General features: G+C 36.5%; 3 protein-coding genes and 1 long non-coding RNA gene across 15 annotated transcripts; 1 reads left to right on the top strand and 3 right to left on the bottom strand.

Annotated features, from left to right (window-relative positions):
- Positions 1 to 1,053: 1,053 nt before the first annotated feature.
- On the bottom strand, positions 1,054 to 11,144 carry LOC146883817 (uncharacterized). 2 transcript variants are annotated; one of them, XR_014984380.1, is made up of 2 exons: positions 10,254 to 11,144; positions 1,054 to 1,369 (listed from the first exon to the last, which is right to left on the bottom strand). XR_014984380.1 is itself a non-coding variant. In XM_085666165.1 (2 exons), the coding sequence occupies exon 2, from the start codon at positions 3,672 to 3,674 to the stop codon at positions 3,123 to 3,125; it is 552 nt and encodes a 183-aa protein (XP_085522291.1). In that variant the 5' UTR covers positions 3,675 to 4,060; positions 10,254 to 11,127; the 3' UTR covers positions 1,377 to 3,122. The 2 variants fall into 2 exon arrangements, 1 of the variants encoding a protein (XP_085522291.1); XM_085666165.1 differs by lacking the exon at positions 1,054 to 1,369 and adding an exon at positions 1,377 to 4,060 and having other exon boundaries at positions 10,254 to 11,127.
- Positions 11,145 to 12,112: 968 nt separating this feature from the next.
- Positions 12,113 to 12,673, top strand: LOC114172959 (uncharacterized). The gene has a single exon (XM_028057131.1). It carries the CDS (start codon positions 12,113 to 12,115, stop codon positions 12,671 to 12,673), a length of 561 nt encoding a protein of 186 aa, XP_027912932.1.
- Positions 12,674 to 15,942: 3,269 nt separating this feature from the next.
- LOC114164587 (Histone superfamily protein) lies at positions 15,943 to 17,081 on the bottom strand. Its single transcript, XM_028057132.2, has 4 exons — positions 16,945 to 17,081; positions 16,774 to 16,845; positions 16,439 to 16,519; positions 15,943 to 16,353 (listed from the first exon to the last, which is right to left on the bottom strand). Exons 1-4 carry the CDS (start codon positions 17,045 to 17,047, stop codon positions 16,238 to 16,240), a joined length of 372 nt encoding a protein of 123 aa, XP_027912933.1. The 5' UTR covers positions 17,048 to 17,081; the 3' UTR covers positions 15,943 to 16,237.
- A 3,316-nt stretch (positions 17,082 to 20,397) lies between these two features.
- On the bottom strand, positions 20,398 to 25,231 carry LOC114162536 (uncharacterized). 11 transcript variants are annotated; one of them, XR_003599234.2, is made up of 13 exons: positions 25,116 to 25,231; positions 24,623 to 25,008; positions 24,047 to 24,165; positions 23,903 to 23,962; positions 23,485 to 23,553; positions 22,959 to 23,115; positions 22,412 to 22,466; positions 22,232 to 22,324; positions 22,082 to 22,155; positions 21,945 to 21,995; positions 21,268 to 21,392; positions 21,024 to 21,101; positions 20,398 to 20,926 (listed from the first exon to the last, which is right to left on the bottom strand). It is a non-coding gene; the product is annotated as an uncharacterized LOC114162536 (long non-coding RNA). The 11 variants fall into 11 exon arrangements; XR_003599235.2 differs by having other exon boundaries at positions 23,485 to 23,547; XR_014984446.1 differs by lacking the exon at positions 23,485 to 23,553 and having other exon boundaries at positions 20,398 to 20,813; positions 20,900 to 20,926.
- Positions 25,232 to 25,645: the final 414 nt, after the last annotated feature.

The following is a 25,645-nucleotide window of genomic DNA, read 5'->3' as shown; positions in this document are numbered from 1 at the left end:
AAAAATCTAAAGGGTGAAAGCTTAAAATTTTTAAAATGCATAAAAAATACAGAAAAAGAGGAATGGAAACCAAAAGAATAAAAATAAATAAATACACAAAAAAAAAAATCAAACAACACTGTGTTATAACTTGGAAATTTTTTATATGTGTATTAGATTATAATCATTTTACATAACTAGTATGTAGCATTTTTGTTTTTACTTTTTTTAACATCTAACTTATCACCTTTTCAAAAACAAAAGCTTTAGACTTGAATTTTAAACCTTGAAAGTCATAATAATGAGAGGAAGGATATCTGTTTTTTTATATATGTAATAAATAAGTGTACCAAATAATTTATAAGTGATAATTATATTAATAGTATATTTAAGTTTAAATTATTTAATGATACAGTTTGTGAATGTTTTATTTGAGGAGGTGAAGATAGTAAAAGTAGAAGTGGACTTGTTATGGGCTTGAACAGTGAACACATAGTGTGAAATAAAAATATGGAGGGGAGGGGAAGGGAGCTTTGACAAATAGGGTGTGTGTATAGTTTTATCTATAATTTCTTCTTTATTTCTAAACTGACACTGAAAACTCATTCTCCTTCCCTATTTCACATCTTCGATCATTTCTTCCTGTACCTCCATAATTTCGATTTGCACCTTGTAAGTTTTATATATTTTTGAATATACAATTAAAAATACGATTTTTCGTATTTCAAATAATATATTTTAAAATATAAAATAAAAGATACATTTTAGATTATGTAATATAAAAAGTGCATAGCTTACCAGGGTTTGACATCGATGCTTGTATTTGAATAATTGATTTTGTATGCTTTATATATTGGTATTCTAAATTATTTGATCTTTTAAATCATATTAGCTTATCCTTTCTGTTGTGTCTTGTTTTCTTGTGTTTCTTTTTTTTGCAATGATCACCTAAATAGTGAGCAGTTGAAGATGTTATGGCCGGGTCAGTACAGGGAAGAGAGCATGTTGTTGTATAGTCTTTGCCTTTAGGAGTTTAGCGTTTTCTCTTTGAGAACCCTCTGGTGTGACTTCCCATTTTAAATAGAGTAATCTACTAAAATTAAGCATCACATAATTATAATGTAAAAGAGCACATATCATGAAGCATACATGTACTGACTATTACAGTTATCTATAGTATACTTGGAATGAAAGCTTAGGCACACCACAATTGCCATCAAAGGACACAAGGGTACTATTGTTGTACAAAAGATTGCTCATAGAGCAAGGAATCTAAATAAACAAGAGTTCTTCAAAAAGGGGCTCAGTGGTGAGCCACAACCCAGACCATGAGGACCACTCTACACAGCAGCATCTTCACCATCCTGAGTTCTACTAAGAGTTTCCACATCTGCTCACACCAATAAATTGGTGATCATTGCAAAAGAGAAAGCAAAGCAAGGAACATACAACAATGAAAGGGTAAGCTAGAGTAAAATATTTTAACATGTTATCAAGCAAGCAAATGATAAAACAGGTTATAATCAAACAAAGCAGTAGGCACCCAAATCATGTGAAAGCAAACAATTGCAAGACTCTATGACTCAATATCCGGATCATACTCTTGATATAGAATTCTAAAGGAAGTATGCACTTGTGCTGGTTTCTAAACTCTACAGAGCTTAGACGCAAGGGGTTATCACCCAACCACACAGGGTTAATCCTTTAATGTCTTAGGCCCAATATGTCCCAAGACTAGGACCTCATGCCACTCTCACAACATAAATCATTATGCTCTATGTGAGCGTGAACGATTATTAGAGTTCAAGATACCTTCCTTTATCTAGACATCTCCTATATCAAGGTATACACTAACTACCATTACCAAGAGTTTCCCTTGAAACTCTTTTACCAACAAATTTCCACATGCCATCTCAAGAATTCATTTTTCATGCCATTCCACCACCAACCACAAAACAAGTCATGCTTTCCATACCAACATTTTCATTATCAATCTCATTAAAGCATACAAACAGGCATGATCACCTATATTGAGCAAGGGAAAATTAAAGAAAACCATAATGAAACAAACAACAGCCAACACGTCTCCTACACAGGAATGCCTAAAATAAAATCATGTATTATCATTGGCAATCTAACATTTGTTTTGAACTTACAAATATATAAATACTTTTAATAATATTTGACAGTAGCATATAAAATTAAAACCCATTGTTAAACTTGCATGTGAAAGACTTTGAACAAATTAAGTTAAATTGGTAATTAATACCTTTGAAAATAAACATTTTTCTTTTATAATAATGAGAATAAAAATTACTGTCATTTATTCTTATACAAGGATCAAAGATATTGGTATTCTAAAATGTAACAAAATGATTAAAATTACCTTAGAAAACTAAAAGAATATTTTTTATTACCTTTACTAGGAGAGGAAAGACATTACTAATTATAAGATGAAGGAAAAAGTAATAGGTCTGAAAATGAATACATGTATGGATTCATGATAACACTTGCAACAAAATAATGTCTTTTACAGCAGTGTATTCTATTCTCATTCAACTAGTTTACTCTGGTCGAACACCCTGAACTTGTGGTTAATTCATTTAAGTTCCTCACCCTTACTACAAGTAAGCGGCCTGGGTCGAACACCCTGAACTTGTGGTTAATTCGTTTAAGTTCCCCATCCTTACCACAAGTAAGCGGCCTAGGTCGAACACCCTGAACTTGTGGTTAATTCGTCTAAGTTCCACACCCTTACCACAAGTAAGCGGCCTGGGTCGAACACCCTGAACTTGTGGTTAATTCATTTAAGTTCCCCACCCTTACCACAAGTAAGCGGCCTGGGTTGAACACCCTAAACTTGTGGTTAATTTGTTTAAGTTCCCCACCCTTACCACAAGTAAGCGGCCTGGGTCGAACACCCTTAACTCGTGGTTAACTCGTGGTTGAACACCCTTAACATACAATCGATTGTGCCATACATGACATACACCACAAATCATCAAAACCTGACATACACAAAAACATACAAAACAATAATCGCATTAAGCATAAACGCAAAGAAATGTACCAACGTAACATAATGTACCAGTTATTACAGACATAGGCTCAATAATATTTTCAAATCTTTAAAAATCAAAGTCCTATTCAGTTGCATCAGGGGCCACCTCCTCAGCATCACCCGCCTCCTTCTCCTCTTCAGCCGCCTCCTTCTCCGCCTCATCGTCCGGACTACTCTCATCCTCTTTGACAAGCTTCCCATCAACAACATCCTTGTTCACATCAAATTTTGAGTTTGCGGCGTCAACATCTTGGTGAAAAAAGGCTGCTTGACGCAATCCCTTCTCAAAGCTGTTAATATGCTCTTGTATGATGCAATTCTTCAAGTCATCAAGCTCACCTACAACACCATCATACTTGTCTTTTAACTCATCATAGTCTTCCTCCAACTCTTCTATTTTCTTGTTCAATTTTCCCTCTGAGTCCAAACAGCGAATCTTCCATGTTGCCAGCCTTTTTCTTTCCTCTTCCCAACCCTCCCTTTCCTTCTTCCACGCAGCTCTCTCCTCCTCGAACTTGTCGACCTTTCCCTGTAACTCCTCTACTTTTTCCCTACCTTCCTCCTTTACTTCATGTCGATACAAAGACCCAACACGACGGCTCAATATCAACGCTTTGCTTCCAAACTCGACCATTGTCCTCACAATATGATCCGCCTCTATACCGTCGATGGAGTTGATGATGGTATCTGGGAGGTTGATCAAAATATCTTTTCTGACAGATATCTCTGGCAACTCAATCAAGCCGAATTCAGGTCCCTTCACCTCGCTGACCGATCCTGCCCCACTAACCGGCCCCGCTCCGAGTAATGCCGCTCTCACCTTCTTCACATCCTTCCCCTTGTCGGCTCGAGGCGGCAACTCGGCCTTCCTTTTCGTCCCGTCGTGGACGTGCACCTAGACCACCGATTCCTGCAAGTTGGGAACATCAGTCTTCCCAGCTGCCTTGGCTTTAGCAGCCATTTCTTTCCTTAACGACTGGAAGAGCGCTAAATTATTCTTCCCCGATTGCGCCATGTGCCCTACAATAACATATTAAACCCTGATTAAAACAACTTAAAATCATTAACACAGTTTAAGTAACAAACATATACCTTCAATATCAATAATCGGGTGCACAGAATTATAAACTCTAACTAGGCCCTTAGTAGGCAACTTATCAACAAACTTCATCAAGGTCTCCACCACCTCCTTATCCCTTGCCGACAACTCGTCGGTGCCCATATCCTTATACTGAGAGGGGGTCCCCGTCCAGCTAAACGGGAACTTCGTGCTCCCATCTGCGTTCAAGAAATAGGGCTTGCCCTCTTCCTTCACCACAACTTTGAAGTACCCATTCTTAAAATGCTTGAAGGACTAGGAAAATGCGTCCAATCTGCTGATGCTGGGACGACTTATCAGAGACAGCCAAGTAGTCGGTTGGCGGCGCCTGGTATCATAGAAGTACAGAAATGCGTAAGGAGAAGGCTGCAGATATAGGGATTGGCACGAAACGCGGAAGGCTTGCATGTAAGCCCAACTGTTTGGGTGCAGCTACGTAGGTGCAATGTTCAGCGCGCGCAACACACCCATGGTGAAATCGTCCAGCGGCAACCGCACATGTAGCTGAGAAAAGTGGCACATGTACATATAGAAGAACTTCTCGGTTGCCCCTTCTTGCCTGTGACACACACGGTCGATGGCGCTCACCCTCTCCAGGGAAACAATACCCCCGCTTACACCTTTTGCGATAACAGGTGTACAATTCAGCCAAGAGTTCAACAAGCGAGACCACCGAAATAAGGATGATTGATTACAAACGTCGGCAGCCACCCACCCGTAACCGCCCTTGGCTAGCCAGTTACTCTCCGCCAACTCCTCTGGAGGATATTCTCGGACGTCCCTCACCGTTTCCATAGGGATTCCGCCTACCCTACCCCCAGAACTGGTGCTCTCCTCTTCAACATCTCTACCTCTACTCCTCCTAGACTCTATACTCTCACTACTAGATGTAGACAATGACACGCTATCACTACTGGACATACCTTTTCTCTTTTTTCTGGAAAGATGTCGGCTGGAATTGGGAACTAGTCGAACAAAGAAAATGCACACAAGATCTCTGACTAGAAATTCTCGCAAATGAACCAATAAACCCTCACTCGTTTTAAAATCCACATTTATAGGCCAGAATCCCAAACGGCAAAAACCCCTTCCCGCCAAAATAACAACCCATACCAATCGACACAATCATTCCAAAAGACATGAGTCTTAAAAACGACGACGCAAAAACCCCCTTGATTTGACCCCTGACATCCCTTCACCTGCCATCAACCCTTTCTCGCCTTTAGCCTTAACAATGTTCATCACACTTAAAGGCTGGAGGATTGGTGTACCACACCTAGCTGGCCCCGCTAACATATCAACTCATATCACCCTTGACCGATACCTATATCAGCCAAGGCTGGGGGACTAGTGTACCACACCAAACCAACTCAACAAAATAGTAATAAAACGATACCTATATACCAAAGCATTGAAGTAATCAGCCTAGGTTGCCAAGTAACCCAAACATCTAGAGGAGCAACCTACCTAAAACAGCATATGAACAACACGAACCGCCAAGGAAAGTAGTCGGCTTAGGCCGGCAACTGTGATATACTTAGCAGAAACAAAACCCCCTTAGTATTCAATAGGTCCACCTAAGGGCCTGGGTTAGAGCCAAGGCCCACTTACAGCCCAAGCTAGGGCCCGACCCATGGCATAACCAGAAATAATTAATACTCTATAAATACACGTGGACCCCAGTAATTAAATGTACGCATTCATTACTCCATTAATCACCTGATTTGTCATTTTGAGAGCTTTGACTCACTTGAGCTTCGGAGTCCCTTCTGCAAGTAACCCCTCCTGGGTCCAAGCCGACATGTATCAACCAAGAAGAAGGCAACTGAGGAGATAACGGACTACGTGGGTAAGGTGACGCTTGTGCCTAACTTATCTTGTTTGTTCTCTGTAAGAATATATATATATATATATATATATATATATATATATATATATATATATATATATATATATATATATATATATATATATATATAACGATAACATGTGCATATGCAAAATTATTACTTAAGTACCGTCAAAATTAAAAGTTAATCACTAAACTATACAATACAAAATAACTAACGAAACGAAAATATATCATTTGTTGTTAATTATATAAAATATATTTTTCCGATATAAACTGATTATTGTTGATTAATCTAAATCTATATCTAAATAATATAGTTATAACTCTACATAACTAAACCAATAATAAAAATTTAAAATTAATTTTTCATTTAAATACAAAAAATAACTAAAAAATATATCATAAAAGAATATATTATGCACGATAAATGAATTGTGTTAATATAATATTTAAACACTAATTACTTAATCCTATTATTATTACTACTTCTATTACTTAATTTACCCAAACCTATATTAAAATTATATATATATATATATATATATATATATATATATATATGACAGGGAGAAATCGATTAGTTAATCGGTTATAGGGTGGGAAACATATATTTACATATTTATATGTATTCAGGAGGAGTGTATCTAGGGATGTCAAAAATATTCGTACCCGTGGATATTCGCAGATAAAATCCGCAATGGATAGGAAATAAATATTAAAAATAGATACTCGCTACCCGCGGGTATGGGTATTTTTGATACCCGCATGTTAACGGGGCGGGTACGGGTATCATAGTATCCGTACCCGTGAATACCCGTACCCGCTAAACTTTATATATATATATATATATATATATATATATATATATATATATATATATATATATATATATATATATATATATATATATATATTAGTAAAAAGCATTCTGGCCTAATTTTTGCTTAGTAATCAATCGGAGAAAGTGGATTTATTGATCAAAGCACTAATTAAAGAATTTTAGTTGTGTTGAATGTCATTTTATATTTATTTTTATGATTATTTGGACTTATATGGACTTGAGTTTGTTTGAACTTTATTTAAAATTTATGAAAGTGATGTATTTTATTTTATTTTATTTGAATTTATGATTAAATACTTATTTTTTAAATAATTTTGTAAATATCCGCGGGTACCCGTGGATATGAAAAAAATAGACGGGTACCCGCATAACGGATACCCGACGGATATGGGTATGGGTACGGGGGTACTACTACCCGTACCCTACCCGCCTCGTTAACATCCCTAAGTGTATCAATCAATTATCTAATCGATTATAGGGAATATATATATATATATATATATATATATATATATATATATATATATATATATATATATATATATATATTCCCTATAATCGATTAGATAATTGATTGATACAATAAGAATCGACTACGGAATCAGATCATTTAACCAATAAATTGTTTAGAAACAAATATAAGTCAAGATGTTATGGTATGTGAATCTAAAATTAGAAATATTATGGTAAAAAATCAACTTAGTCATGTAAATCTCTTCATTTTGATGAGATGTTCATCCCCAAATTTTTTACTTACTCGCTCACAAATCATTCGAAGTGAATAGCTATGAACCTCGTAAATTCGCACACCTAAATTTGTTTGCGCAATAAATCCGCGCAAACGAAGGAACCATAACTAAGACAGGTCGGATTATAACTCTGGCCGAGTCGAGTCAAGCCCAACTCGAACTAAGTTGAATTAAGTCTAATTCATACTAAGTTGAGTTAGATCCAATTCATGCTTGTCGCGAAGGAACGACGAACCGAAAAAGAAAACGGGTTTTAAAAAGAGATTTGGAGTCGCCACCATAGTTATTCTAGAAAACTATGGAAAACCATAAAGATAAGACAAGTCTGCGAAAAACCAGATTTTGGATTCGGGAGTCGATTACGCGTAGGGAAGGTGTTAGCACCCTACCACGCCCGCCCGAGGGCGGTACCTTTAATTAAAAATGCAAAGTTGATGTGATTTTCAAAATATTAATTTCCCCAAAAATAATAAGACAAAAATGCTAAAAAGAAACAAAGATATTTTTTTAATTTTTTAGGCCCGATAAGGATTGACCTTGGTCCTACGTATTCTCATTCAAAATGAGAAATCAGGGTTACGTAGTTCTTTGAAAGATATTTGAGAAAATGATTTGATTTTTTTGGAGGTGAACCTGACAAGGACTGGCCTTGCTCCTACATATCTCACGGTGGAGAATCAAGGATAACGTAGTTCTTAAAAAGCTTGTTTGTTTGAAAATGTTGATGTTTTTATATTTTGAAATTTTATATTTTTTTAGTATTTTTAAGTTACTTGAAAATATGTGTCACACGACGCGAGCGGTCGGACAGACACTAAAAGGGAAAGAAATCATTTTTTGAATTATTTGGGAGAAAGTGTCACGCGGTGCGAGCGACCGGACAGACACGATAAAAAAGAAAGAGAACTTTTTTTTATTTTTTTTCTATATTTTAATTTTTATGATTTTCAAATATATATATTTTTAGAATAAATAAAAAAATAAATTTGTAAAAAGATAAAATTATTTAAGAAGGATAAAGGTGGAAAACAAAAATATGATGGTGCATGAATAACATGGGAGGTGCATGAAGTTAATCAGGTATGTACAGTAAAAATGGGAGTGCGACAAGTGAAATATAAAACATGCCCAAAAATACAATAGAACATGCAAAGGGGTGGGGTCAGTAAACATAGAGGTGCATTGTATAAACCCAAATAGATCCAAAACACAAACTGAGAGGGGTGCAAAGATTGAAAGTGGGGGTGCCTGGAGTAGAAAGGTTGGCCAGCCCAAAGAAACTCGTGGGTGTGTAGAAAATTAATGTTGGTGTACGCGAGAAAAACCACAAAGACCTAATTTTTCTCTAATCCTAGTTAACTAAACCTCTCATTCAAACAACATATCCTTTCTCTCTGCCTCTTCCGAACTCGAGCAGCCACAGACGCATTGCGCCAGCCGACCAACGTCACCGCCATCACATCTGACCCATTCGAAGCCGTCGCCGCTACGGTGGTCATGATCGAGCTTACGCCGGCAGCGACACATCTTCTCTCGAGTAGCCACCGCTTTCGTCGACCCTCCACCTAGCCGCACCTCTAGAGCTCGCCACCACTCAAATGCGACGCTCGTGATCGAGACCGTCGTCGGCGCTATCGTCAGCGCCGTTGACGCGAAATGAGTGGGGCTTGTGATTTCACTTCTTCTCTAGTGAGCGAAACCTTCTCTCTTGTCACTATTGCACGAAAACCATGGGAACCCGTGGCCAAGATGCTTCTCTGCTCCAGCTCTGACCCATCGGCGGCCTTGCCGCCGGTGATACCTTCTCTTCCTCCCGCGTGAAAGGTGCGAGTGTTTGGTGTGCTATGAAAACGGTGGAGCAGTGGCTAACAATGGAGGATGGTGTAGGTAGAAGGGTGGATTGAAGGTGATACTTGTTGGTGACCGTGTGAGAGTGGTTGGTTCATGGTAGGATGAGAATTATGTGACAGTGATGAGGGTGTTGGAAAGTGTTAACGAAATCTGGTTTGTGAATGGGTTTGAGGTTGAAATGAAGACATGAATGTGGGTGTTTCCTTGGGTCTCTGTTTTGGTGGTTATTCAGGGGAATGCAAAGGTTTTGGTGTGCAATGAAGGTGCTGGAGTTTAGGGAAATGAATTAAGTCGAATGAAGGTGTAACGGTTGGTGTGTATATGCGGATCGTGTTTGGCGGAGGGGATGAGCGGATAATAGATTGCTGGAAAAGGTGAGCCTTGAACGAAGGTTGGCATGAGGTTGATGATGATTGTGTGATTTAAAACAGCAGAGGAGATTGGGTGCTCTTGCGAGCTTGTGGATCTTTGCTAACGGGAGAAAAGTGGAGGTAGTGAAGAATCGGTTGGGAATGAGAGTGGTTTAGATTCAGCGGGAGAAAGGTAGAGGTAATGAAGACTCGGTTGGGAATGAGAGTGTGGTGGCTTAGAAGGTATAGCTGGTTGTGTTATGTGTGTATAGACGGGGAGGATAGAGTGGCGTGACGATTCAATAGAGGAGATAATGGGGATTCAAGCAAATGCATATTCAATGAGCCAAATAAATGACAAGCAACACTCAATATATATGACTACATTATGTTCATTCTCAACCACAATGCACACAATGCAACTGCAACAGGTTCACACCAAACATTCAAGTATTCATATGCAGGGCTTACCTCTTGCAGTCCTCCTTGTTAACAACTCTTTCTTCCCTTGGCTCGCTTCCCCCTTGTGCTAGGAAGTTCTCCCTATCCGTTGGTCTCAGGTGCTGGGAGCTGTTTCTCTACATGTACTGTATTTTTTAAATTCTGTTCTCCTGCCCTTTGGCTTCTGCCTCCTTTTCTTCCTTTTTGTTCACGCAGAGAGGTAAAAGGGTGGGAAGTGGCGATTGCTTCCCCCTTGCCCAATCTGTAGAGCCACTTCAATCATCCCTCCCGATCAGTCACCATAACATCCTTTATTCACTGATGCAATTTCCTTTTTTGTATGGTAACTAGCAGCATCACAGCCGGTACACGTTCCAGGGTATCAATTAAGGAAAGTGTTAGGCAACTTAGGGCAGCACGCAACATGCAACTCAGGCAACAGAAAATTAATTGCTCTGCATCTTTCTTTTTTTTCTCTTTACTTTTTTTATATCTATTCTACTCTTTTTTTTTCTTTCCTTTTTTTTGTCAAATATGTTTTTCTTTTCATTTTTTTTAATCCATTTTTTTCTTTTTTTTTCTTTCTTTTTTTTTTAAAAAAAAAGGTAATAAAATAAAATAAAATATAAATATGAAGAAAATTGAAAACAAAGAAAAAGAAAAAGAAGAAGAAGAAAAGAAAAGAAAAGATAAAATAAAAGAAATAAATAAAAATAAAATAAGATAAAAGCACATAATAAAGTCAAAGTAAAATAAGATAATAATAATAATAAATAAATGAATAAAAGAAAATACAATCCGGACGAAATTGGGTGTTGACAATGCTAAGTCGATTCAAGTCCTAAACCTTTGATTGAGTTAGGTGAAACCTAACTCTAGTCGAGAAGGACCGACACAACTACGGTTGAGTTTAACTAGGCATCCCAACTCGGGTTAGGCTTTGCCAAGTCAAGCAAGGCCCAACTCATGCTAAGTCAAGTCAAGTCCACCTCGGACCGAGTCGAGTCATTTCAAATTCTTTGACCTTGACAATAAGTCCAACTATGGTCAAGTTGAACTGAACCCAATTATAGCCAAGATAGATCAGATCCAGTTTTGGTCAAGTAGAATCATCCTCACCTAGGATCGAATCAAGTTAAGACAATGTTAGGTTTGGCTGAACTTAATTTGGTTTCGTTTAGCCTAATCTGACATGTTAGGTTGGGAATCTATGTAAAACATTTAGAAATCAATGTGTAATTTAAAATATTTTAAAGATTCATACTATTATGAAAATATTTAAAATTTAATTAAAATTCTATAGTAGGATCAAATCCATTCTAACCCTAATCATAATCCACTTTAAGGGGAGTTTTGGTACTTTGACTTTTTCAACCACAGACTTAAAGACAAATTGACATCTCTAATAAAAGGGTAATGTAATCAACTTGTCAAAATATATTAAATGTGTAAAATATTAAAATTGATTTATTAAAATAAAAGTAAAAGAGACTAAAATTTAAGACTAAAATTATATTAATTTAAAGATACAATAATCTGATTATAATTTATATATTTACAAATTAAACTTTTTTAACTGAGTAATTTAATACTATAAATAATAATTTTCTCGATTCATCCAATAAGAGACATTAATAATCTCTTTAAGGCCTAAAATAATTTTGAATTATGTAGGAAGGTGTGATGGTTTTTTATGAGGAACACTTCTTTCAATACAAAATCTTAAAAAATGAGTTTATAAGTATTTTTACTTATATCTTAATCATTTTACTCATGTCTATCTAAGGTGAGACTTCCAACTCACCTCGAACTTTTAACAAAAGTCAAAAATAGTTTTCATATTATATTTTTGTCCTTAAAAAACACATTTGGATTTAAAAAGTTAAAAGATGGGGGAAGTAGTGCTAGTTGGACCAGAGTTATTGGAACAAACTACAAAGAAGGTGAAAATGGTGAGAGATAGGATGCAGGCCTCTCAAAGTAGGCAGAAGGCCTATGCAGACCGAAGGAGGAGACTTTTGGAATTCACGGCTGAAGATCACGTGTTCTTGAGGGTGACCCGAACCACGGGTGTGGGAAGGTCTCTTCGCTCAAGGAAGCTTTCTCCTAAGTTTCTTGGTCCGTACCAAATCTCGAGGAGGATTGGGCATGTGGCTAATGAGATTGCTCTACCTCCTCAGTTAGCCAATCTTTATCCAGTATTCCATGTGTCACAATTGAGGAAGTATGTGTTTGACCCTTCTCATGTGTTAGAAGCCGAGGACGTACAGATCAGAGAGGATCTTACGGTGGAAGTACCATTCGTTGCTTTGGAGGATAATCGAGTTGAGGAACGTCGAGAAAAACCAGTCAGTCTTTTCAAAGTCATTTGGGACCGAAGGACATGTGACTCTACTTGGGAGCTAGAGGAGGATATGCGAGAGTCACATCCACATCTATTTTCTTGGTAAGTCTTAATTTTCAAGAACAAAAATTTTTGTTGTTGAGGAGATTGTAAGGCCCCTTTTTCTTTCTGCCTTATAAGTTTAGGGCTTGGTCTTTTAGTAGGCCTAAGGCCAGCCCACTTGGTGTCTTCAAGACCCTAACTGCCCTTTCAGTTTCCATTCTACATCCTAACCCCAAAAACAGTTCACTCATTCTCTCATTTCTCCTCCAACAGAGCTCTGTTAGGGTTTGGCTCTGACCCTTTTCAAGCTAGCTCAACCCCATTTCTACTCCACGTAAGTTGGTCTTCAACCCATATCCTCTCCTCTTTAGTCTTATTTTTGTGATTTTGACGGAGGTTCATCTTGGTAACCTCGTTTCCTATCTGTGCTAGTATTTTCCAACTCACGAATCTGCTCCTAGAGCTACTGTGCTCAACTGTTTGGGTGTCTGAGTCTTTTGCTAACTTTTTCCAGGTAAGGGAAGGTAGGGATTTTCACATTTTGTAATTTACTAATGTTTAGCTGCTGTTTATTGATTTAAAAAGCTTGATTGATGTTTATGCTTGCATGAGATTGAACTGGTTGTGGCCTAGTGTTGTTTTCTTGGTATTTTCTTGGCTGGTATATGCGAACAGTGGAGGAACCTGAGATTCTCGCCCAAGCGAGCAAGTCTTGCCTAAGCGAGAGTACCAAGAACCTTCGTTGGTTTTGGTTCACGTTGTCGCTCAGGCGAAGAGTTCACGTTTTGAGCGAGAAGCCATCTCGCTCAGGCGATGAGGTCTCGACTAAGCGAGAACACGCGAAAACCTCATTGTTCCACTGCTCGAGTTCTCGCCTAGGCGAAGGCAGCTCGCCTGAGTGAGAGGACCTCTCTCACTTGAGCGAGGGCTTATAGCCTGAGCGAGAACTGGGCAGAGACGTGTTTAGGTACTGGTTTCTCCTATGTTTTTGGTTGAGGGTCACATGTTTGTTTGAGATACTCTGTTAAAACACGAATTGGGTGAATATGAATGTGTTAAATGGTTTATGGGCTAGAATTAATGAGTTTGGTATGAAATATGATTGAATGGTCAATTATATATATATATATTGGCATGAGAGTGGTATGCATGAGAACTCTATGGTTGGTTGGTGAAACATGGATAAGGTATGGGTAGGACGTAATTTCATTACCCTCTTGGTGGGAGCTCATGATGGTGTCTCATCTAATGGATGTAATTCCATGAACCTCGTGGTGAAAGTTCATGGTGGTGCATTATCTAATGGACGTAATTTCATGAACCTCGTGGTGAGAGTTCATGGTGGTGCCTAATCTAATGGACGTAATTCCATGAACCTTGTGGTGAGAGTTCATGGTGGTGCCTAATCTAATGGACGTAATTCCATGAACCTCTTGGTGAGAGTTCATGGTGGTACCTCATGTAAGGACGTAATTCCATGACCTTCTTAGTGAGCACTCATGGTGATGCCTCATGTAATATAAGTAATTCCACGAACCTCTTAGTAAGGTTTCATGATGGTGCCTCAGTATATCATTAAGTAAGGATTCAAGTAAGGATTGCATCCTGAAGCTCTAAAGAGTTAGTTAGTCTCACGTAGAACGTACTGACTCAAGTGGTGAGAGTAGTAGGAGGCCTTAGTCTTTGGCAGGATAATGGCCTTAGATGTTTGAAGGCTAACCTTGTGCGTGGTAGGGTGAAACCCATTGGCAATGGCTCTACAGAGTAGTAGAGGCTACCACAAGTGCAAGCATCCAATGAATCTGATTGATTATATGTATCCGGATAATTGAGTCTTAGAGTATTGCATCGTCTGTTATCACATGTTTGTTTGATTTATGTATCTTTGTCTTTTAAATTGTATGCAATTGTATGATAAAACTTTTTTCACTCTAGCTTACCCATTTTGTTTGTTTGCGTGTCTTGTGTGTGGTTTTCCCATTTTGCGATGATCATCAATTTATTGATGTGAGCAGATGTGAGAACTCCTTGTAGTCCTCAGGGTGATGGAAACTTCGTTGGGTAGCTTATCTTGGATCCCCTTGCTCCAAGTTTTCTTTTAACGCACTGTGGCCTATGTACCATCTTGCTCCTTGAGCATGTATTTTGAATACTGTTAAACTTTTATCTCTTTTTGTTAATGGCATCGTGGCACGCCTTAGTTTTCTTCTAAGTATTATGGACAATTGTAGGAAGTGATATTTCTATTCCATGATAATGCCTTTTTCATTAGTTTGTGTGATGTTTCATTTAAATAAGTTTCTTTATTAAATGGGACGATACACTTTCAAATTATATTAAATTATATTAAGTCAAAGATTATACAATCTCATTTATTAACTTCCGAATTACATAATCTAAAAAGAATAATAGTGGACATTTTTTTTATATGGGAGTGCAGGGAGAGTTTGTGGAGGTGGAAAAAGAAGCTTCCTTGTTTTAACATGTTCAAAAATTTCACATTAGTAAAGATTCCAAACGAAGCATAATTTATCAAATGCACTCCTCTTTTAACCTAAAAAGTCATCAAACTCTAAAGCATATGTAGAATATGATAATTGACTCTAGTTTGAAACAACCATTTATTAATTTTTTATTTAACTCTTTTTTCTAGGATAAAATTATGCAACCTAATTTGAGGGTAAAATAGTGGAATTTGAGATTCATAAAAACTCATGTTTTGCTCATTGATCATTTTCACTAAATTGTCTCCAATTAATATCAATTTAAAGTGCCATATGGTGCTATTAAATAGTAATGATTGGATAATGGAAAATCTATACGAAAACATATGAAATTTAAAATTGCTCATATTTGGATAAACTTTTGGGATGTAGAAAATGAGAAGTTGAGAATTTGGATTTGAGAGGTTGAAAATTGACATAAATTAAAATAAAGATTCATATTGAATTTATTGTGATTTGGTTCTATTCTAACTAAAGTCTATAAAATGATTTTCAAAAACCTAAGAAAGAATATTCAGTTTTTCAATGGTTTGTTCTTGACATATTGCCTACTTAAAAGTGTAGAATTTATTATGAACAACCACTCCTCTAAGATGAGATATTTACACGGTGCCCTAGCTTTTTAAGTTTCAGCCATGACACCCTGTTTACCCGGAACTACCCCTAGTTACCCTTATTATTAAAAAATCAGTTCTAAATTCTCTGGCCACATGTTTGCATGTACCTTCAGTAAATACCACTTTTACAAAATAACCAACCATTAGATAGTATCATCATTATGCCGAACCATTAGATAGTATCATCACTAATCAGGCGAAATCTGCTGCAGTAAACGGAAATCTCTCAACAAATTCTTTTGCATATTTCGTAAAATAATATTATAGGAGAAACTGTATATAAAATTTGCCCTAAAATTAATTAATTCAATTATACACTTCATAGTGTCTGGTATTAAGTTTCAGGGCACGCATAAATGGTAAAGGTGGACCAACAGTTTCCAGCTCTAGTTAACTAAGTCCAGAAACATAGATAGGAAAGAAAACATGCATAAATTTTTCCAACCGTACCAAGTTATGTTTACAGGACGGACCATATATGTGCATCAGGCATTAGCGCTAAGCGGTTCATTTGTCGTTCTTTTTTATCTCTTTCTTTCGCTTCCTTTCAGATTGAGGATCTTTGGCTTTTAAATCATTGGAGAACGTCCTCAACAAGCCAGATAGATGTTCATTCCTATGTGCTTAAACCAAAATACACAAAATAAAACACATAAACAAAACTCATTTTCGTTCTCTTGAAAAACATTCAAAGCTTATGAAACTAACCACAGAGTATCACGTCTTCCATATTTACAGATTTACGATTCGCATGCTGGGCAAACAGATGAAGATCCTTAGCCACACGCTCTGTTCACATAACAGTTTCTTCAATTTCATTATTTAAACTCAACACTCGCACATAATAAAACCTAAAATAATCTGTGGCGACCGATAAATATAAACAAAAGATATGTGCACTGCTATATTGATACACTCGTAAGGGACATTATGTCATACACGTTGCAATCACACCATTATAATATACGATGCCATTTAAGTTCACTCTAACAAGGTGCCGGCAGAAAGGGAATGTGCAATGAAACGACAATGATATTTGTTACCTGTATACTTGAAGGCTAAGTCCGCGATGCAAGTGACTACGACTTTTGAAACTGTCATGCCGTTTTGTTTTGCTGCATAATTGAATTGTCGTGCACGATAATTAGGAACTCGAATCTCAAACGAATAAAAAGTTGAAATACAAAGTAGAAGAAGAAGAAGAAGCATTGAACCTTGAGATTCAGTGATGGCAATTGCAGAGAGCCTGAATTTGTCTCTCAAGAGCTTCATTTCTGCGTCATTTTCCCCTTCGCTGTTCGTGTCCGCGTTCTCCATCGTCGATTTTGTTTTCGATGGAGGGAAACCGAATGGAGGGAATATGTTAATATTAATGGGCTCCTCTGAGACATGGGCCTCACTCCAAACGAGTTGGGCCTTACCAAAGTGACCCGATCCAACTAAGCTTTTAATTTTTTCTTGAGCGTTGAGTTGAAGCTTGAGTGACACTAACGTGAAGATCAATTATCGGTTCCAACTTCACATTGAACAAGTTGATCTCTTTCTAAGTTTTGATAGGCTTTGGTTTAAATATAATAATTTAGTAGCATGTACTTTGTTCAATTCAAGTAACAAGTTCTTCGCTAAGTGAATATTTTTCATTTGAGTGAACTCATGACCAAGAGAAAATGAAGTTTTATTGGAAAATATCACTTAAACAAGTAGACGTCACTCAAGTTATATACTCTTATCTTTATATACGTTTTAATTTTTTTAAATTGATTCATGCTTTAAACATTATTTAATCATAACATAAGGTTGCACTTTATATTTCAAATGTTGTACTTCATGAAGTATGATTATGTTTGAATAAATGTTATTGGATGAGATAAAATCAATGACATGATGATATGAGATGGTAATTAAAGAAGTAATATTATCCTGAGTATGTTGATAAATAAAATATTGTATGACTATAAATAAATAAATAAATATATATATATATATATATATATATATATATATATATATATATATTACAATAACATGCAAAAGCCCTGTGGGTTAGGGTAAATCCATGGGCTTTCATCTTCAACATGCAAAATATATTATTATCTATGGGACAAGCCCAACAATCCCAATGGGTCCGACGACCAATAGGTCTGACAACCTGGACAAGCTTGAAGACCCGAACAAGCCCGAAGACCTGGATAGGCCTAACGACTCGAACGAGGAAGACTATTCGGACGAGCCCAATGATCCGGACGGGCCCGACGATCTAGACATGTCCGACGACCCAAACGATCCCGACGATCTAGACGGGCCCGATGACCCGGACGAGCCCGACGACCCGGACGAGCCCGACGACCCGGACGGGCCCTTCCAAACCGTCGGACCCGACGATCCAGACGTCCCCGACGATCATGATGACTTGGACGATCTCGACGACTCGGACAGGTCTGATGACCCGAACGTGCAAGACAACGCGGACGGGCCCGATGACCTAGACGACCCCGACGATCCGAACTAGCCCGATGAACCAGACGGGTTGACGACCCGAACAGACCCAACGACACGAACGGGCCCGATGACACAGATGGACCCGACAGTTTCAAAGGGCCCGTCCGGGTTGTCGGGCCTGTCCTTGTCGTCCAGCTCGTCTAGGTCGTTGGGCTTGTCCGGGTCATCCAACGTGTCCAAGTTGTGAGGCATGTCCGGGTCCTCGGGGCTTCTAGGTCCTCTGGCTCGTCTGGTCATCGGGCCCATCCGAGTCGTCGGACCCGTCCGGGTCGTCGGGCCCGTCTGGGTCATCGGACCCGTCCCAGTATTTAGACCCGTTCAAGTATTCGGCCCTGTCCGGGTATTCGACCCAGCCTGTCTGGGTTTCCCAGTCGGTGCAGCTCGGGTGGGTCGTCAGGTCTAACCAATCTGGTTGGTAGTTGGGTTAGTCCGACCCATCTGGATTGTCGAGCATGTTTCCAAATTTATCATGAATCCAAAACATAATTAAACCTAAAATAAATATCGTTAAAATTAAATTTTACCTCACAATAAATTAATTTTTTTTCAAACAAGAAATTGAAATGTAAGGTATTTTAATTTCCTTATCCAAACAAGTTATTTAAAAATGAATGAAATTTAATTACAAGCAATTCAAATACAAAGCATTTCAATTTCTAAGCATTGTTGAAATGCTCCATCCAAACACAAGGTTAAGGTAATTGAATTACCTTAAGATAACAAATTTTAGAAATATATATGATAGATCTTAAATCTCATTCATCATCATCGTGAGCGTGGGATGGTGGAACGAAGATAGTGATATGCGAGAAAGAATGAATTGCGAGAAGTAAGAAAACATGAAAAAGTGTTTAGGATAAAGGAATATTAAGAACTGAAATAGACTTTTTATTTAATTTCATAATAGAATAAAAGGGTACAAAGATATTTATAGGAAAAGGAATAAAACAAAAGCGAATGGTAAAAGTAGAGAAAAACAAACACGTGGTGCTAGGCAAGAGAAAGAACCAGTGGATGAGATTCTAGATAGATTGAGGGTCTTTTAGGTTCTGAGACCCCCCCTCAAGCCGAATATAGATGTATGGCTGTCGAGCTTGGCATTAAGTTTAGAGAAAAGGCCCGGTGGTAGAGCGTTCGTCAAATGTCCGCAAGTTTGTGATTCGTAGGGACATGATGTAATTTAACTAATCCTTGCTATATATTCTCACGTACAGTGTGACAATCTATATCCACATGCTTTGTTCATTCATGGAAAACGGGATTTGTAGCAATTTTGATGGCAGACGCATTATCACAATAGATGACAGCGGGTGAATTGCTTTTGATTTGAATGGCTTGTAAGAGGTGACTTAACCATTGAATTTCATAGACATTATGAGCAAGGACCTTATATTCTGCCTCTAAGGAGCTTCTTGAAATGGTGGCTTGCTTTTTAGACTTCCATCTTATAGGAGATTCTCTAAGATATATGATGTACCATGTAACAGATCTCCGTGAATCCACACAGCTTGCCCAAACCGAGTCGTTGTATCCACGTAGTTGAATGTCGCTATCAGCAGAAAGAAAAATCCATTGCCCAATTGATATGAATCGTGATTCACATCACTAATGGTTTGTTTTAAATACCTCAACACACGAAAAGTTGCTTGAAGGTGGTCTTTAGTGGGAGCTGCAACGTACTGACCAAGATGACTAACAACATATGTGATATTAGGTGTTGTATTGGTTAAATACACAAGCTTCCCTATTAGTCTTCAATAGGATGTTGGATCATCAAGGAGATCCCATTCTGCCTGCATCTTGATAGAAAAGTTAATAGGTGTACCAATACACTACAAAAAAATGGATGATTAATGGAGGTTTTTTTTTTTCAATTTGCGGAGGTTTTTACCCTCTACAAATTAATTTGCGGGGGTTTTCTAAACCTCCACAGTTAGAATTGCCACAACTTATTTATAGAGGTTTTTGTTAACCCCTGGTATCATAGTTATACTGCGGAAGTTTTTTAATAGGGGGTTTTAACCTCTTCTATTAGTGATATTATTTTGTGGAGGTTTGAAACCTCCTTTATTTAATCACCCACTGCATTTATAATTTCTTAATTTAATGGAATCTGTTTTTCTAATAAGAAATAAATAAAATATATAAATTTATAAAATACACAAAAATTTAACCAAAATTAATTTTATTGATGATTTAAGATAAAGTTTATTCATTGTCAATTACAATATAAATATAAAAAATATATATAATGTTGAAAAATGAATTCCCTAGCTGGACTCTTGAATCTTCTTGCAGACAAAAGGGATTTTTTTCAACATGCAACCCCAACTTTATGAGCAACCCTTCCCAGTAAAATATCCTTGATGCATTGAGTAACTAAGATGGCTTAGCAAGTGAGGTTATCACCAGGAGCAACACCAAGCTTTGAACAGTATTGTGTGTAGTAATCAACACGAGCTTGAACAATATCAGGGTTTCCTCCATCACATTCAACTTGCCCTTTCATATCAAAACTAATGCTTTCCTCTGCTGCTCCAAAGTTGTAGTTCCATCTCAGTTAAATCGGTTCACGCCCATAGTACTCCAATGATTTAATAGAGAAAATTAAAAGATAAATCTTCTTCAGATTTTCACATAAAGATATGCATAAGTTGCAAGATCTCTAACCTCTTTATCATTATGTACTCTTCATAACTGCAAAAATAAGACATGCATAAAGATTAAAATAAGAAATGATCATTAAAATAAGAAACTGCAAAAAGATTTAATATTTGTTAAGGAGCTGCCTTACTTCGTCATTGGTAACATTCTCGTCAAAAACAACATCAAAACAGAACTTATGCTTCTCCACATAAGCTGTCAAATCCACCTTTTACATGACAAGAACAAACAATTAGATCTTTAAACAGTTAGTAAGAACAAGAATAGCAAACTAAAGTAAAGTTAATAATTAGTAATAAATAATTTGACCTTTGAACTGATATAATAATAAATGGTAAAATAATAACTAGTGTTTCAATTCGACATAAACAAACCTTTTAGTTTCGGTTCATGGACTGTCAAATATGCATTGTCATATGCAGTTACAATGTCATCCTCTTAGCAAGCTCCTTACTTAAAAGTCTTTTGCATACCTAGGACATGCATTGGAAGGAAATTCCTAAAATAAAAAACAATGAAAATTACAAATTTCCCTTAAATGTTATTGAATCCATAATTAAAATCACGTTAACTTAAGGATGAAAAGTTCAAAATGCTTTTGGGAGCTAATATGAAGCAATTAATAATGAAACATGCATTTTACTCATAAGTTTCTTTTCCAAATGATGGTTTTTAGTGTGTTGTTCAAATAGTTTGGAAAAAATGGTGATAACAGAGAGAAGTGGTAGTCATGTTATTAGGTGTGATACTAAAATATCAAAAGAACAAAAAATCTAATTCAAAAGTCATTGCTCACTTATTACAATGGCAACATAAGAAAACGATAACTTTACATGTTTTAAAGTGCAGAGAAGAAGCTACTGATAAATGTATTAGTGATCCCATGATGGCTAATATCTCAAAAGCTACAATGCATCACCCCTCTAAGTCCATCATGTTGGTGGTGCTTGTGCAATAATGAAAAGTGGATTTAACCTATTTAGCCTACTTAACCACCATGTTTAATCTTTGTAATGCATAAAAAAAAAGTGGTAGAGAAACAACATTGCACCTTGTCACTCCTCTGTACATTGATGCACCCCTTGAAAACCCAGTACTCTTTCTGCAAAGCAATCACCAACATCATCATTAAACAATAAAAATTATTGATAACTTTTATCATAATAATATTGATACTAATGTGTTCACCTTCTCAAGTGGGCCACATACTCATGCCTGCTCATATTCTTCATTTCCTCAAGTTTAGTTTGGTAATTTTCTAGCTGCCAAATATAAAAGAAAATGAGACTCCTAGGAGTACAAGATTATGAGCCAGAAATGCCATCTTTTGTAACATACTGGGAAGTTTGTGTGTGTTGAAGGTCCCCAATAAATACTTAAGAGCTACAAGATCATATGCTCTTGCAGCTTTCTCTTCTATATCATAACCACCTTCAGTTCACAAAGAAAATTCACCACTCATCAAATTAGCATTTAGAAAAAAAAACAAGAACATTAAAAAAATAGAAGTAAACCAACCTTGTGACACCTCTATACTAAGAAGTTCTCTGGCCTAATGTGTCAATCACTAAACCTGCGCCAACATTATTATAGAAATTAATGTTACAATTCACAATATAGAAACATTGGAGCTCTGTAGTGGAAACTATATTACTAGAATGACTATCTGTTGAACAAAGACTATAATGTTTATTGACTGTGTGCCGACTACATTATTCATAGTTGCTGTTGTACTGAAAATTACAGTTATATTACTGGAATGGATAGTTGTTATTTGAGAAAGACTAGAAAGTTTGGACTAAAGTTCTATCCCCCATCCTACCATTCATAAATACTTCAGTATCCCAATCATAACACAAAACTAGTGCTTTTATATTTTGCATACTACATATGAACTCTTGTCCTGGTTTTAAATCAGAAATTCAGCAACACAATAAGTATGACAAAATATAACAGGAAAACGGGCCCCTTTAAAATTTGATCCATTATGACAAGGATCATCTTTCAAATAAAAGAATAATTTAAAAACAAGTAGATAATTAAAAAGACAGAAAAAAGAGATTACTTTATCCAACAAACGTGCAGTTGTCTCAGGAGGTGGACATTTGATCTCATACTTCACGCATGCATCCTTCAAATATTGATTAGCTTCCTCACTCGACAAGTCTTTGGGAATACTGAGGCTTGCCATCTTCTCTAATTCTTCAATCATTTCAATTCTTCTGTAACAATTAAAAACAAAACCTATCATCCAAAAGTAGATCTGGTCCTAATGTAAGAAATGATTTTAGATTTGGTCTTAAAGATTTCTTGGACCTCTGGATTAAGCATCAAATCCAATTTTAATTGCAATTTACTGAGTAAATTGTACAATCATGGACGAGGCTCTTCTAACTTGAGAAGCAATTTTAATTATTGAATAGATTAATTGTTTAGATTAATACACATTATTGTTATTTTTTATTCAAAGTTCAAGAATGAAGGAGGAACAATTGCTCTCCCTCAAGTATGTAAAAGGAGTCTCGTCATAGACAAGGATCCTCTTTGGTAAAAAATTATTTTCATCTTTGCAAATATAGTTAGAAAACTACCTGCAAATCAATTTCCCACAAAAATCAAGAAAATCAATCCATTTGTGACCAAGGGCCTTTAAGCTGCAACTACGTTAGTTCATAAGGAGGATCATAAAAATGAGAAATGGAATAAATAAATAGATAAAGACATACATAGAATGTACTTAACAAAAACTATACATTTCAAAATGAAAAGATAAAAACACACTGAATAATAATGACAATCCTCTAACTCATTTCTATTCCTAAGCTTAACCCTAATCACCAAAGGGTAAGGTAAATCATGTTTCAATATTTTTTTCACTTTGACAAGTGCATCCACGCTCTTACTGTTGTCACAAATTGGTTCCAACATGAGAGTAGACGCTACAAATGTTTTAAGAGACTAAAAACATTGAAAATATTTATAAAAGTAAACATTTCATGCCAATGATACCTGATCCTTCAAAATATATATCTCAAGATTCCTGGTACTTCCTGGTACCCATGGATTTCTCTGTAGATCATTAAAGATGTAACAATGTCATTGCATATGGTCATCAAACGACATTAAAAATAATATAAAAGAAAGGTTCCTGACCTTCAAATTTGCATTATCAGCAGCAGCAGCAGACTTTTACCTGGGCATCATATGCAAACAATGAGACAGCACCACAAAAGTCTTTGGAAAAATACTAAGTTCACCCTTCTTACTTTTTCCTGGATAATTAAAAAATGGAAAACTAAGAAAGTTGCTGATTATAGAGTTGAAAAATATACAATTCACAATATAATAGTAATGTAGAATGCATCCTAATTATGGAGAATCAGAATAGAAACATTTATGCTTTTGATCAGTAAGAGTGAGCCCTTTATAATGAATAAAGAGTGCAAGTGTGCAACATTCTAAATTTTGCCAATTATCTAATATTTACAGAGTTACTCTTGGGCTTAAAATTATCTAATACAATCAAATAAGGATCAAGCAAACCCTAGGAATGCCCCATAGAAATTAAAATTTGACTTTCATTATTCTCGTAGGATTATCGATTACTCAAACCATTAATATGTTCGAGAAAACAATAATCATTTCACAAATGATTTCTCAAATCCATTAGAAAAACCATATACAAGAGCTGACAACCAAAGAACAGAAAAAAAGTTCAAAAAAACTAACAATTAAGCAACCCTTCTTCCTTCAAGAAGCATCACTCGTCGCCTCTGCCGCAGCAGCAAGTCTACCAACCCTTATGCCTTCTGTCGGAACCCCTCCCATCACAATACAGCTACCTCGACATCACTGGTCGCATCAAAATCCTCTCCAACCGCCTCGACCCTTAGTACCAATACGTGCCCCTCATAACCAGTGATTTTTTACCGTTAGATAACACTCAGAATACGAAGTAAATTCATAACCAAGAAAACTGTAAAAGCGAAAACCTAGAATTGAAAACCATTCGAAAACCCGCTATCACATTCCATTCGAAAACCTAGAATAAAAATGGATCGTACCTACTTCGTCTTCTCCAATCGCCAGTGAGCAACACGCGGTGGTTTTGCGAGCTACACCCAATCATCATAGAAAGTCATCCGATTCAAAAAGAAAACAAATGTGAGAGAATATCCTATAAGGAGCTAGAGAGATGAAGAACAGGCGCGAGAGAACTCACCACAAACGAAACTCCATAAGAAATTGAAAAAAAAAATGGTAAGAAGGAATAACATACAAGGAAAAACGAAGAGGTAACGAAGAAGGACCAAGAAAAAATGAGAGGGAAGAAAATACGAAAAGTTGAAAAATGTATTTTAATTGTGGAGGTTATTAACCTCTTTAAAAAATAATTAAAACTCCCGTCATTATTTTCATTTTAGACCATTTTCAAAATCATCCTAAATCATTTTAATTTGTAGAGATTTATACAACCTCCTCAAAATAACCTCTACTAAAAAGTAATTTTTTTGTACTGATAGAGGAACAATTCATCATGCCAGTATCTTTTAACAAATCAAGAGTATATTTTTTTTTAGGATAAATTTATACATTGTTTTCTTCTGGCAATTTCAAATCCAAGAAAATACATAAGAGGGCCTAAGTTTTTGATTTTAAAACATGCATCCAATTATGAAGTGATATTATCTATAGAATTTTGGTCATTACTAGTAAGGATGATATCATCCACACAGACGAGCAAAATAGTAA

Source organism: Vigna unguiculata, chromosome 9 (genome assembly GCF_037176805.1).
Source record: "Vigna unguiculata cultivar grain cowpea cultivar isolate G323 ecotype 2 chromosome 9, ASM3717680v1, whole genome shotgun sequence".
Lineage (NCBI taxonomy): Eukaryota > Viridiplantae > Streptophyta > Magnoliopsida > Fabales > Fabaceae > Vigna > Vigna unguiculata.
This window is presented reverse-complemented; position numbering and strand designations above follow the sequence as displayed.